The following is a 14,910-nucleotide window of genomic DNA, read 5'->3' as shown; positions in this document are numbered from 1 at the left end:
TGTGGGTAACGGTGATTAGAGTAAACAAGTGTGATAAACCATTTTTTTATTATTGATAACCAAACATCATATTTCAACACAAAGTTAAAACTATGGCCTAAACCCTAAAAGAAACTTATACCAATTCAAATCACTATTATTTTCCTTAATGATGACATTTGGGCTCAAATGCAAACGGTCCAACAGAGTAGAGTTTTACAGAAGCACCCTTAGACATTGATCGTTTCAGAGGTTTAAGAAGAGCCCCAGTAAGACCACCATGAAGATTTGAGGGTTTTAGTACTTTTGGTGCACTAACCAAAACAACGTTGCAATGGCGAGTTGAATAACCTACAATATTCTTTGGACCTCCAATATAAAAGTAACCTTTCTTATCCGTCTTGGCTTTACGTACCAACTTGTATTTGGCGTTGTCGCATTGGAGCTTCACAATGGCACCTTCAATAATCAAAACAACATAACAATGTCATTGTCATTTTGCAACAAATAAAACATAATGTTAGAGAAGGTTTTGTTCACAATTTTGATCAAATAATACATAATAATTTGGACATAAACAAAAAAAAAAGTAGAAAATAAAATGTGTCTTTGAAATAATTAAATAATGTGCATTTTGTAGGCAAATTTTTTTTTTTTTGAGGAAATTTTGTAGGCAAAGTTAATAACGTCTTATTATGTTTGTGAGTATAGAATGTTCTTTTACAACCTTATCATATCAATGAAAATAAACACAAAAAGAATGTATATGCAAACACAATATATTAGATTTGTGGTTTTAATAATATTTTTTCAATCTATATGCATTGTACACAAAATATTAGTCCAAAAGAAGGTGTGAAAAAAATAAAATAAATGTGACATAATATATTAGTTATATATTTTGATGGGAAAATTATAATGACCTCCCCTAAGGTATGTTTAAATACAACAAACACTCCCTCTAATTTTTCAAAAATCAATAACCTCCCTTGCCGTTAATCATAGTTAAATTCCAGTTAAAAGAGAAAACAAAAACGTTTTGATTGAAGTTGATGTTGCCTTTCGTTTACCCTTTCAAAATCCATACACACATAAAGCTAAAATTATTTTCATTCTTTTCTCTTAATGTCTCGTTCACTTTTGTTTTTGGGTTGCATCCTTGCTCTGTATTCTTTGTATTATGATGTATTACCCGGTGTTGCTCTTGCAATCATTCTTATTGTTGCTCTCGCCGATTTATGCGTCACCGCTCTCCTGCGTCGCTGTTTTTGTTATCGTCATCATTTTCTTGGTTCTTGTCGTAGTTCGTGTTTCCGTGTTCAATTATCTTAACTCTTGTATTGCTCAATGGCTAGGGATTTAACTTGTTATCTTAGACTGTCAAGATATTTAGAAGCTCACAATTTAGCAGGCGCAACATACCAATTGTAATGAATTTGCCTAATTGTCTTAATAAAAATATGTCTTTACTGTCAACAAAAAAAAAATCAGTTTCCACAAATAACAGAGTAGTGTTTTAGACCTGTTCTACTTCTGTCAATATAAAAACTTCTCCTCCTTCGGTGTGTACGATACATGGTTGCCATTTGGTGAAGATAATTTGCTAAAATCAAATGAAGTAGATCAAACTCTTGAATCATTATGTTCAATTGTTTTATGATAGATTTTTTTAAAGTGGTTCATAACACATTATTTGTTGCTACCCATATACATTACTTCCTTCTTCTAATTTGGAAAAAAATAGGAATTAAGGAAGTTGGAATAAACCAACTTGAAACAAATTTAACTCATCAAACAAAACACTAAATTACATGGTGGAATTGGAAAAGATCAAGAGGAAGTAGAAGTAGCTTCATAGATAGGAGAGCAAAAGTTTTTTTTGGAAGGAAGCACGGTTGACTGTCTCTTATAACAGAGTTTAAACACCGTTAACTCAAAGGGGAGGTATCTGATAGTTAGAAAATTAAATAAGGGAGGTGGCTGCTTGATTGAAAAATAGAGGGGGTGTGAGTGACATTATAATAAAGTTTAGGGGAGGTGAGTGTAATTAACCCTATTTTGATTCTTCATGCAAGATTGTAGGCAATGCTTGACGTGACAAAAGATTGTAGAAAAACAAAAAAATATATATATTTTTTAAAATAAAAAGAGAAATAAAATAAAATGGAGTTTCAGCATATAAAGTTAAGACACAAACCAGGAAGCGGTGTAGCTCCCTTTAGGGTGTCAACACTAGTATGATTGCATGATTTGACATAAACAACTCCTTCAACAGCTATCAAGCTTTTTGAAACAACATGTGTGTGAGTAGGGGCATGAGCCGGAGGATGGTGATGGTGGTGGGTTGGGGATTTTGCAGAGTGAGGAGGAAGTAAAGGTTTGTGAACCGGAGGCTTAATAGGGGCATGAGTAGGAGAGTGAAGATGATAATGGGTGGGGGGTTTTGCAGGGTGACGAGGATGTAAAGGAGTGTGAACATGGGAAGGGGAAGGGGAAGGTGAGTGATGTTGGTGGCGGTGATGGGTTGGAGGTTTGGCAGGGTGAGGAGGATGTAAAGGAGTGTGAACCGGAGGCTTAATAGGGGAATGAGCAGGAGAGTGATGTTGATGATGATGATGAGTTGGGGGTTTTGCTGGGTGACGAGGATGTAAAGGAGGGTGAATATGGGAAGGGGTAGGGGATGGTGAGTGATGTTGATGTTGGTGGTGGTGGTGATGGTGATGGGTTGGGGGTTTAGCAGGGTGAGGAGGATGTAAAGGAGAGTGAATATGAGAAGGTGCATGGGATGGTGAGTGGTTGTGGTGAGGAGGGCTAGCTAATGGTTTATGAACCGGTGACTTGGTTGGGGGATGAAGTGGAGTTGCTGGTTTGTGATGAAGAGTTTCTAGCTCTTCAGCAAATGCCATGAAAGAGGTTATTTGAAGAAAGAGAAAAAACAATAAGAGAGTTTTGGCCATTTTTTGTGTTAAGAGAAGGCAACCTTGAAATAGAGGGAGATGAGTGATGTTGATGTGTTGAGAGAGGGTGAGAGTTTATCTATTTATAGGAGCTAATGCTTAATATCATTGTGGTTTTTCTTTATGTGTGATAAACATTGTTTCTTTATTTTTGTTTTTTAGTTAATACCCAAATTGATTCAACTTTATTTGAATTTAAGGGGTAAATTAAATTGTTTCATTATTCATGCTTGTTAGTGCAAGACATAAGGAGAAATTTGGGAAGGGGTAAAAGGGAATACTGAAGTGTAGGAAACTTGTTTAGAGAACCAGGGAGAACATACATATTTTTTTTAAAGGAAGGGAGAATATACATATGATATGGTATATATTTACACTCTAATAAAATTGATACAAATTGATACATTTTGTCGAGAAGTCTTAGCTCAACTGAAAAATGCCGAAATTGCAAGGCCGGACGTCGACCCGGGTTCGAACCCGGGACCTCACAGTTGTGTGTGAGTTTAATTTCAATGGTTTACCACTTCATCTAAGACCAAAAAAAATGGATACCTTTTTATAAAAATAAAATAAAATCGATGCTTTTTGGTCAAAACAAAATAATGACAATCAAAATTCTGTTTATTGACCTGTTTGATAAAGGTGCTTGCAGGCAAATTTTGAAGGACACCTTAGCAAATTCTGAAGGACATCTTTGCAATTGTCAAAATTATTTCTATCTATGTTTGTATTTTGTTTTGTCCCTGTGATGCCTCCATTAAATACAATTAATTTTTAAAATTATGACACTTGAATTATGATATTAAAAAGTTTGCAATCAGATTAATGTTGCATTATGTTTGATGAGTTACATATCAAATGTTTCTTCTTTTTGACGAGCGCATAACTATCTATGCACAAAGCAGAGGTTTAGTAAGGATTTGTTTACTTTCCAAAAGTATTTAGTTTTAAAATATTTGTATATTTTAAATTCCTAACAAGGAAATTGAATATATTTTATTTTTTTTACAAACGGAAATTGTAGACTTGTGTTGTAACAACTAGTGTATTAACATGTAAACAAATAAACAAGTAGTGTTAACCCGTGTCATGTACGGGTGATATGTACTATTTTTTTGGCTCTAAAATATTTTAAAATTAGTTAAAAATGATATTGTATGTATATACTAAAAATGAAAGACGATATATATTGAATGTGTCTTTTAGCAATTGACACTTCAAGGTGTGATTATCAACTTTTTAGTTATAACTTTCTAAAAGATACCTTCATAAAAATTAATTGGTGTTTTTTAGCAAATGTGCATACTTTGTGTTAAGTCCCATTATACAGGTGTGTAGAATTTAACAAAGAAAACTAGATTTAGTGATGGAAATTTGAAGGTTATGCTTTGAAGAATTTTTTTAGAAGGAATATGATAAGTAAAAATGATATATTTATAAGAATAAAAAACTTATTTAATTATACATTAATTGATTCCTTAAAAAAAAAACTATACGCTAATTGATCAAACTTCCTTAAAAAAAAATTAATTGATCAAACTATTATGATTAATTGACGTTGAAACCCTTTTATTTTACAAACCTTATTATCTTTTTCTTGTTTCCATCTATTTCCACCCTTTTATTTTACAAACCTTATTATCTTTTTCGTATTTCCATATATTTCTTCACTTTTTGTCAAAAAAATATATTTCTTCACTTACTAATCTGTTCTAGGGCATCCCTCCCTCACTCGCTCCCTCATAAAAAATTAACAATAAACTAGAATTCGACCCGTGCGATGCACGGTTTATTTTTTAAAGTGTCATATATAAGTATTAAATTGATTGTATTTTTAGAGTGTCATATATAAGTATCAAATTGACTATCAAATTAACTACCTTTTAGGCTCTTTGATAACATCCCTACACAAACATCATGTCTTTGATGGTATCTCTTATATCAGTAAATCATATCTTTCCAGTCTAATATAAAGTTTAACCTTGCATATTTTCCTAGTCATGGATGTTACCCAATGTGAGCATCTTTCAAAAGTGCACTGTCTACAAAAAGAATGCTAGAAAATTAATTAAAACAAAGGAAAAAAATTAACAAAACAAAAAGCAAATACATGGTTCAAAAATAAAATAGAATAGAAAAATCTAAAAGAAAAATTAACATAAATTACTACTTCATTGCACTTATTGTTTCTTTCCTGCTCATCCTTTCTGCTCCAAGAGTTAGCATTTAAGGGAATTAGTTTTATTTAGTTATCAATTAGAATGCGATTAAATTTTTCAACAAAAAAAAAACACAACAGTAGAATACGATTAACAAAAAAGATATATAATATAGAATCCATTGACTACCTTTATTCCAATTTTGATGTTGAGTCTCTTAAATAATGGGCATTGTTACTTTGCTGTAAAAGGAAGACTGCCAAAATTGGTGTAAACATCTGAAACTAAAAAAAACGCAAAAAGGATATTCCATTTCTCAAAAAAATATGCATATCGATAAAATGCATGTTAAATTAGAATACCAGTAAAGCAGTGGTATGAGAGGAAGGTTATAAGGTCACGTCCTTCCATTTGCAAAGATCAAAATATCAAAATATATGATTCTTCTGCTGTCTGTGTAATTTACCACGGTTTAGGGTTTTTTTTTGTTGTTGAGAGAAACACGGTTTAGGGTTTGCTATATATAGCAAAGTTTGCATGAAAATTAGGGTAGCCGAGTTTGCATGGAAATTAGGGTATTCTGTTTGTAAACGTATTAAATAAGTGTACAACAACTTGCAAAAAAAATAGTTTACAGAAACAATAGATATATACAAACGATGACACAACAGGGTAGAAATGAAAAGCTCATGAGTGAGGAGAAATATTAAAGATTGCTGCACTTTAGAGGGAATTTGTTAGGTTAAACTGGTGCGCTGTGTAACACCCACGGCTGACGAGAGCAGGGGAGTGATCGCCGGTGCACAAGGCACGACAATGAGCGGCTCCCGACAGTTTCTAGAGGAACCGAATCACATCGGAATGAGAGGGATCCTAAGGCTGTGTAGGTATGAGACTACATGGTTGAAAGAAGGCTTATAAGAATTGTTTGGTACTACCTATATCAACAAGGTGCATCTTTTTTTCGGTAGCTCATTCCATAAGAACTCCACAGTAAGCGTGCTTGACTTGGAGCAATTTTGGGATGGGTGACCTACCGGAAGTTTTCCGGTAAGCGTGCGAGTGAGGACAAAACACGCTGAAAAGACTCGTGTTGGTTTGTGGGGTCAGTCGACAATCCTGAAAGTAGTCTGAGATGTTACAGGCTGCATTTTAGATGGAATTTGTTAGGTTAAATTGCTGCTAACCTAATGCAGCATTTTAGAGGGAAATTATTAGGTTAAGTTGCTGCAGACCTAATAAAATTAATAAATAAGGATAAGGATATAGCCAATTTTACATGGTAATTAGGGTAGCCGAGTTTGTATGGAAATTAGGGTATTCTGTTTGTAAACGTATTAAATAAGTGTACAAAATATTGTCAAAGAAAAAAAAGGCAACCGAATAGGAATGAAATTGGTGCGATGCATTTTTTTTGGTATTAAATAAGTGTACAAAATATTGTCAAAAAAAAGCATAAGCGTACAAAATATTGTCAAAAAAAGGAAAAAAAAGGCATAAGTGTACAAAATATTGTAAAAAATAAAACAACAACATGATAGCGATGCATTTTTTTAGTATTAAATAAGTGTACAAAATATTGTAAAAAAAGAAAGGCATAAGTGTCCAAAATAATGTCAAAAAAAAAAGGCAAGAGGATAGGAATGAAATTGGTGCGATGCATTTTTTTTAGAAGGAATTTGTTAGGTTAAATTACTGCTAACCTAATCTCAGCTTTGGGGTCACCATGTTTGATATATTGCAGGTGCTAGATTCGAGTCAACGGGTCATGGTATATTTGGAAACAGAGAAATGATTATATCTGGAGGAATGAAGTCATGACTACTGCAACAGTTCGTGACAGAGGCCGTAATCTTCTAACGGGTTGGCAAAACACGCAAGATAGCCGTAATAGAGCTGGTGTACAGCAATAGCCTATTGACAACATAGTTTGGAGAAAGCCAAATGAAGGTCATTTCAAGTGCAATGTAGATGCTGCTTTCTTTAAAGAAAGTAACCGGGTTGGCATAGGGATATCCATCATGGATGATCACGGGAGGTTAGTGAAAGCCAAAACCAGTTGGTCATCGCCACTCTTAGATGTGTCCGAGGGAGAAGCTATTGGTCTTTTATATGCTATCAGATGGGCAAAAGTGCAGTATTTAAATAATGTTATCTTCGAACTTGACTCTAAGAGGGTAGTAGATAGTTTTCATAGCACTAGAAATGATGTATCTGATTTAGGAGCTATCATCAGAGAATGTAGGACTACTTTCTCATCCTTTTTCACAAACTCAAGGGTAGAGTTTATTAGCAGACAAGCAAATGAGGTTGCTCATAGACTTGCTAGGGCGGCCACATTTTATGCTAGTATCCACTATTTCACTGTATTACCTTATTGTACTCAAGATGTTCTTATTAACGAAATGAGATAGTTATCTTCTGTCAAAAAAACTAGGTTGGTACCCCTAAAATAGTAAACAATTTAAAATGAGAAGAAAAGTACAAAAGTAAAGGAATTAAGAGAGAGTTTAGGTGGGGAAATCAAGAGTTAGTCAACAAAAAGTAAGAGAATTGATTTTTTTTTTTTGACAAAAAAAGTAAGAGAATTGATGATCTTCCCTGATTTGTCACACGATCATCCCATTCCTTCCATTTTTATTTATTTTCTATCATTTAAGAAAATTGATTAGCAATTGGGTACTAATGGAGATTGATTTTCCATTAGTTGTTATGTTATGATTGCCTTGCCTTAAGAAGAAAATCAATTAGTAACCCCAAGGAAAAAAAAACACGGTAAAACACATCCATTCCCGTTCATTATCCATAAAAAGTAGGAAATCCAAAGAAAAAGAGAGACATTTTAGAGGAAACATTCTTCCATGATCACAAATATAAAAAAAAAAATAGTGTTTGGTCACACATATAATGAAAATCCTCATAAAAAAGCTGCATTCTATGTTGACAAAAAACTTGCTACAGGCTACAGCCATCCAACACCATTGGGAAGGTGCGAGTCGGCTACTAATTACTTTTATCTAAAAATCTAAAATTACTGGCTATTGTATACTTTAAATTTGGGTAGTGCTAACTTGTAGGTTACAAAGGCTAAGCAACTCATATTCAAAATTTAAATAAGATTTTCGGGTTTGAAATTTAAATAATTTAGACTAACAAACTTTGAAAATTCTAAAACCGAATGAATGTGTATTTAATGCATGCTTGTATTAGGAAATGGTCCTTCAAAATGTGATACGTGATATATTTACGATATATGATATCATGGTGAATTAATTTGACAATACTTTTTTTATGAAGGAAGTAATATGTAGTTATGTACATACCTTTCAAAATGAATGTAGTTATGTATATGCTCTTTTTAACATTATATTTGAATTCTTGTAAGCAAAAACATTTTGTTTGAATTATTTTAAAGTTAACACTCTGTTAACTATTTTTTTTTTTTTAGAAGTTATAAGCATACCCTTTATAACCTTTGTTTTTCTTTAAATAAACTATTTTTTTTAAAAAAAAAAAAGAAAAAAAGAAGCTATATGCATACCCTTTTATAAGAACATCTACAATGCATCCATTTGCGTGCTTAAATGGATCCCGACTGTACACGCCATTCGTTTTGTAACTAATACTTAACAAGCACCAAATATCTCCAACCCAGCACCTCAAATAAATTATTAATTTGGTCCCAACAATAACTCTATATAACAATAATTTACATACTCATTCAGAATTATATATAATTTTAAAAAAACTATTAAAAAAAACTAACATTTTTAACATTTTTTTATATTTATTAATAATTCAAGAAAAGTTAAAACTTGAAAAAACAATGTAAAATGAATGATGATAAATTACATAATCTAAATAACAACTAATTTTGTTGACTATCAATTTCAAAGTGTTGCCAAATTCAAGAATTGTCAAATGCTAATTGTGTAAAATTTCCAAAGGCTATATGCTACAATCAAGCAAATTCAAATTCAACTATTATATAATTTATTTTTTAATTATAAAATAATACAATAATTTAATATAGAGAAAAAATTGAATTAATTGTACATGAGATCCATGAATAATAGGAGAGAGAGGGTGCCTATAAAAGCACCAATCTTTATAAGCACCATATTAATGAAGTGGATAAAATAGTCACAAGAAAGGGGGGGTTTGAATTGTGACCCTTTAAAAATTATCCTGCAACTTTTAAAATGATTCTCAAGTGTAAACTTGGAATAGTTAAGTTAACTTTCTGACTTCAGAACGTTCTGACGTTCTTGTGCAGATTATGTAGAAACTGATTTAATCAAGTAACTGTGTTGTGTGTGTTTAGTGTATACTGAAATTAAAAGAGTAAAGGGAAGAGAAAGAACACACAGAAGTTTATAGTGGTTCCCCCAATGTGGGTTAGTCCACTCCTCACAATCTTGTGAGAGTTTCCACTATGATGCTTGAGATAACCTCTCAAATCCTGCACCTTACAATCTGTGTTCACCTGAACACTTACAATCCTGTATTCTCTAAGCCTCAGCAGGCTTGCACCTTGTTGCTAAGTTAACCACTTAGACTTTTACAACCTTTGCTCAAACTAACACTTTAGTACCCCTAAAGCTAGATGAGACTTTGTTACAATTTGTATGAAGGTTTGAATGTTTGTGAATCAAACAGACAAGAAGAAAAGAGGAAGGAAAAAGTTATCTGTGAAGAAGATAATAGAGAGGGAGAAAGAAAATTGATTTACACTATAAAGAAGGTAAGAAGAAAGCCTTCAGTGATGATCAATTGAAGTTTGCAAAAGCTTCAAACAAACTTTGTTGTTTTCTTGTATGCTTAACAATGGTGTGGAGTTTGAATGTTTGAGAATCAAACAAAGGAGGGGGAAGAGAAAGTTATCTTTGCACGAGATAACAGAGAGTATTGATGTGCACTAAGGAAACAAAAACCTTAGAGATTGATCAATTTCAGATTGCAAGAGCTTCAAACAAAATCAAGTTGTTTTCTTGTATGCTTTGCAATGGTGCGGAGTTTGAATGTTTGAGAATCAAACAAAGGAGGGGGAAGAGAAAGTTATCTTTACACGAGATAACAGAGAGTATTGATGTGCACTAAGGAAACAAAAACCTTAGAGATTGATCAATTTCAGATTGCAAGAGCTTCAAACAAAATCAAGTTGTTTTCTTGTATGCTTTGCAATGGTGCGAGTTTTGCTGAGCCTTAGATCTGTATTTATAAAGTCTTTGGGCTCAAATAGCCGTTGTAGGGTGTCCAATGGTGTTATGCCACGTGTCCTGGGCCCTACAAGCTTTTACTTGAAAATCTGGGTGAACATTCTGACCATCAGAATGTTGTTGCGTTCCCAGGATGAACATCAGAATGTTGCTGTGTTCTTCATCAGAATGTTGGATATTCATGATGTTCTTCATCTGGGTTCATCATGGATGAATGTTGGATGAATTTCTGGGCTTGCCCAGCACGTGATGTGAGATTTGTTTGAGTTTTATCCTCCAAAAAGTAGCTTCTTCATATGCTTCAAAAGTTGCTGGAAAAGTAGGATAAAGTTTGCTTCAAATCTGCCTTGGATATTGTGCAGGAAAGAGAGGATAGTGGGTCTGCAACTTCAGGCCCATGCTTCCAGGAAATCTGCTTGATTCAGTTCAAAGTACAAGTTATCTCTGATGCAAGATCTCCTTTTGCTACCTTTTTCTTCTTTCTACCAACTACATTGTTCATGGCTGGAAGCATGTGCAGGAGTGAACATTCTGATCATCAGAATGTTTCATTTGTGCTCACTTAAGGATGATTTGTAAGACTATGTTTGATGTAATCAATCCTAATAGTAGAGACACGACTGAAGTGCAGTGAATGCAACAACTAGGATGATATTCTCATTGGAATAATCCTAGTACTTTAATGTTCATAGTCTTGGATGAACATTAAAGATCCTTTTGACATAAATCTTTGTCCATGCCTTTATTGTTGATAGATCCATGCAGATGTACTTTTCTGGACCTTTTATTCATGTCAAGTGTGCTTGCATGTTCTTTACGTTCTTGATGAATCTGGGTTTGCTTATGAACAACCTTCTGAACTCTCATCAGAACGTTCTGATCAACTCGCTGATCAACATTCTGAACAACATTCTGAACTAACTTTCTGAACTCAGAGTTAGTTCATGAATGCAAATGTCCTTTGATTTCTTGTATCTTGGTATGATTTAAACTTTGTTTGTGTCTTGGCTAATTACTCAAGAACGCACAAATACCAAGAACTATCAAAGTCCATTAATTCTGTAATCACCATAGATGCCTTTAATGATTTCTTGATCCAAAGTCAAAATCATTGTCTGCATAAGATATGTTCATGTCACATCTGTTCTTGCATGTTCTTGGTGTGGACATTGATTTATGGGTTTGCTCTAATGAACCTTCTGAGCAACTTTCTGAACAACCTTCTGAACTCCTTCTGGGTTCAAACATATGAACTTCAGAATGTTTCTTCTGGGTTCCTTCCTTTTTGGCTGTTGTACTTTGTGTTGAACATTCTGATGTCCTTCAAAACTTTCAACTTTATGAAGATTGTTTATTTATTTCCTTCAAAAACTACTTGAAGCATATAAATGAGAGATCATTTGTTTTGACAAACAAGATGATTCTTTCTTTGAAGTCCAAAAGAATATTTCTTTGCATCTAGTTCATTATTGCATGTAACTGATGACTTTAAATATTCTTGTTTATCCATGAAATAATCCTTTATTATTTCTGGATATATTCAGGGTTAATGTTCATGATTGTTATGAACTCCATTCACATGAACATTCTGATCTCTGTTCATATGAACATTCTGAACTCTGAACTTCATATCTTCAGAAGCTTTGGAAGTGTGATACTTTGAGGAGGTTCTGAGAATCTTCCTAACTTGTATGCATATTTCCTTTTATCTTCTTTACCCATGGTGGATCTTCAAATCATATAAGATAAAACTCAATGTGAGTTTTGTCACATAACTTCAAGCACATTCTTGTGCAGCTTGTGATGTAAGTTCTTCCAGCATGATTCAAGTTCTTCCATCATGATTCTTGAGCTATGAATCTTCATGGAGATATGATCTTGTTGTTTCAACTGATGGTATACTCATTCTTTCATTGTTGAGTAGATATGATGCACTTATCAATGTGGGTTGTGGGTGGCTTCTAGCTTATCCACTTATGTGATTCCTGTTCTTTTAACAAAAACTCAAGTGCAACCATCAGTAGATCACCATTCATAAAACTTATTATTTATTCCACGAGGTTTGTTATCATTAAAACATTCATCAAAAATATTTTTGCTTCAACAATTAATTGATGTTACAACGAGGGTGTCTATTTAACATGGTGCTAAACAGGGGAAGGACCCCTCATTGTAGATGGTCTAACCTTTTGTGTCTGCCTTTATGATGTAATTAAGTGTTTGCCTTTATGATGTAATTAACAACCAAATTATATAGCCTTAATATGTTTCCATATTTGAATTTGATTGATTTATATGAATTTGTATTATCATAACCAAATACATTAGTAATTTTACACAAATAAATTTTACTTTTAAAATGTAGCAATTTAAATCGATTTAAATATACAAAAGGAGAAGGGGGCTGGGGGTAACGGTGATTAGAGTAAACAAGTGTGATAAACCATTTTTTTATTATTGATAACCAAACACCATATTTTAACACAAAGTTAAAACTAAGGCCTAAACCCTAAAAGAAACTTATACCAATTCAAATCACTATTATTTTCCTTAATGATGACATTTGGGCTCAAATGCAAACGGTCCAACAGAGTAGAGTTTTACAGAAGAACCCTTAGACATTGAACGTTTCACAGGTTTAAGAAGAGCCCCAGTAAGACCACCATGAAGATTTGTGGGTTTTAGTACTTTTGGCGCACTAACCAAAACAACGTTGCAATGGCGAGTTGAATAACCTACAATATTCTTTGGACCTCCAATATAAAAGTAACCTTTCTTATCCGTCTTGGCTTTAAGTACCAACTTGTGTTTGCCGTTGTTGCATTGGAGCTTCACAATGGCACCTTCAATTTTCAAAACAACAAATCAATGTCATTGTCTTTTAGCAACAAATAAAACATAATGTTAGAGAAGGTTTTGTTCATAATTTTGATCAAATAATACATAACAATTTGGACATACACAAATTAAAAAGGTAGAAAATGTGTTTTTGAAATAATTAAATAATATGCATTTTGTAGGCAAAATTAATAACGTCTTATTATGTTTGTGTGAGTATAGAATGTTCTTTTACAACCTTGTCATATCAATGAAAATAAACACAAAAAGAATGTATATACAAACACAATATATTAGATTTATGGTTGTAATAATATTTTTTCGATCTATATGCATTGTACATAAAATATTAGTCAAAAAGAAGGTGTGAAAAAAATAAAATAAATTTGACATAATATATTACTTATATATTTTGATTCTTCATGCAAGATTGTAGGTAATGCTTGACGTGATAAAAGATTGTAGGAAAACAAAAAAAAATACTTTTTAAAATAAAAAGACAAATAAAATAAAATGGAGTTTCGGCATATAAAGTTAAGAAACAAACCAAGAAGTGGTGTAGCTCCCTTTAGGGTGGCAACACCAGTATGGTTGCATGATTTGACATAAACAACTCCTTCAACAGCTATCAAGCTTTTTGAAACAACATGTGTGTGAGTAGGGGCATGAGCCGGAGGATGGTGATGGTGGTGGGTTGGGGATTTTGCAGAGTGAGGAGGAAGTAAAGGTTTGTGACCAGGAGGCTTAATAGGGGCATGAGCAGGAGAGTGATGATGATAATGGGTGGGGGGTTTTGCAGGGTGACGAGGATGTATAGGAGTGTGAACATGGGAAGGGGAAGGGGAAGGTTAGTGATGTTGGTGGCGGTGATGGGTTGGAGGTTTGGCTGGGTGAGGAGGATGTAAAGGAGTGTGAATCGGAGGCTTAATAGGGGCATGAGCAGGAGAGTGATGTTGATGATGATGATGAGTTGGGGATTTTGCTGGGTGACGAGGATGTAAAGGAGGGTGAGTATGGGAAGGGGTAGGGGATGGTGAGTGATGTTGTTGCTGGTCGTGGTGATGATGGTGGGTCGGGGGTTTAGCGGGGTGAGGAGGATGTAAAGGAGTGTGAACATGGGAAGGTGCATGGGATGGTGAGTGGTTGTGGTGAGGTGGGCTAGCTAATGGTTTATGAACCGGTGACTTAGTTGGGGGATGAAGTGGAGTTGCTGGTTTATGATGAAGAGTTTCTAGCTCTTCAGCAAATGCTATGAAAGTGGTTATTTGGAGAAAGAGAAAACACAATAACAGAGTCTTGGCCATTTTTTGTGTTAAGAAGGAAACTTTGAAAGAGAGGGAGATGAGTGATGTTGATGTGTTGAGAGAGTGTGAGAGTTGATCTATTTATAGGAGCTAATGCCCAATATCATTGTGGTTTTTCATTATGTGTGATAAACATTGTTTCTTTATTTCTGTTTTTTAGTTAATGCCCAAATTCATTGAACTTTATTTGAATTTATGGAGCAAATTAAATTGTTTCTTTATTCATGCTTGTTAGTGCAACACATAAGGAGAAATTTGGGAAGGGGTACAAGGGAATACTGAAATGTGGGAAACTTATTTTGAGTACCGGGGAGAATATACATATGGCAAAGTATATATTTACACTCTAATAAAATCGATACTTTTTTTTTGTCCCCGTGAGCATAGCCCAGTTGGTAGGGACATGCATTGTTATATGCAGGGGTCAGGGTTCGAACCCCGGACACCCCACTTA

The 14,910-nt window shown here is 33.8% G+C and overlaps 2 protein-coding genes and 1 pseudogene across 2 annotated transcripts; 1 reads left to right on the top strand and 2 right to left on the bottom strand.

Annotated features, from left to right (window-relative positions):
- Positions 1–15: 15 nt before the first annotated feature.
- Positions 16–3,272, bottom strand: LOC146955539 (uncharacterized). Its single transcript, XM_085711199.1, has 2 exons — positions 2,177–3,272; positions 16–438 (listed from the first exon to the last, which is right to left on the bottom strand). Exons 1-2 carry the CDS (start codon positions 2,934–2,936, stop codon positions 146–148), a joined length of 1,053 nt encoding a protein of 350 aa, XP_085567325.1. The 5' UTR covers positions 2,937–3,272; the 3' UTR covers positions 16–145.
- A 3,844-nt stretch (positions 3,273–7,116) lies between these two features.
- Positions 7,117–7,509, top strand: LOC146955538 (uncharacterized). Its single transcript, XM_085748711.1, has one exon. The coding sequence runs from the start codon at positions 7,117–7,119 to the stop codon at positions 7,507–7,509; it is 393 nt and encodes a 130-aa protein (XP_085604837.1).
- Positions 7,510–12,864: 5,355 nt separating this feature from the next.
- Positions 12,865–14,456, bottom strand: LOC146955537 (uncharacterized; annotated as a pseudogene).
- Positions 14,457–14,910: the final 454 nt, after the last annotated feature.

This window comes from Medicago sativa, chromosome 1 (genome assembly GCF_051527215.1).
Source record: "Medicago sativa cultivar Bolivia chromosome 1, Bolivia_mono, whole genome shotgun sequence".
NCBI lineage: Eukaryota > Viridiplantae > Streptophyta > Magnoliopsida > Fabales > Fabaceae > Medicago > Medicago sativa.
Note: the sequence above shows the minus strand (reverse complement) of the source record. Positions and strands in the feature narration are given on the sequence as shown.

What these genes read in the sequence shown, in the direction of transcription:
- LOC146955539 (XM_085711199.1), bottom strand. Translation starts at nt 2,936, where the DNA reads ATGGCCAAAACTCTCTTATTGTTTTTTCTCTTTCTTCAAATAACCTCT. An exon ending in GGGAGCTACACCGCTTCCTG is followed by an intron (nt 439 to 2,176) that starts GTTTGTGTCTTA and finishes TGATTATTGAAG; the next exon opens with GTGCCATTGTGAAGCTCCAA.
- LOC146955538 (XM_085748711.1), top strand. Translation starts at nt 7,117, where the DNA reads ATGGATGATCACGGGAGGTTAGTGAAAGCCAAAACCAGTTGGTCATCG.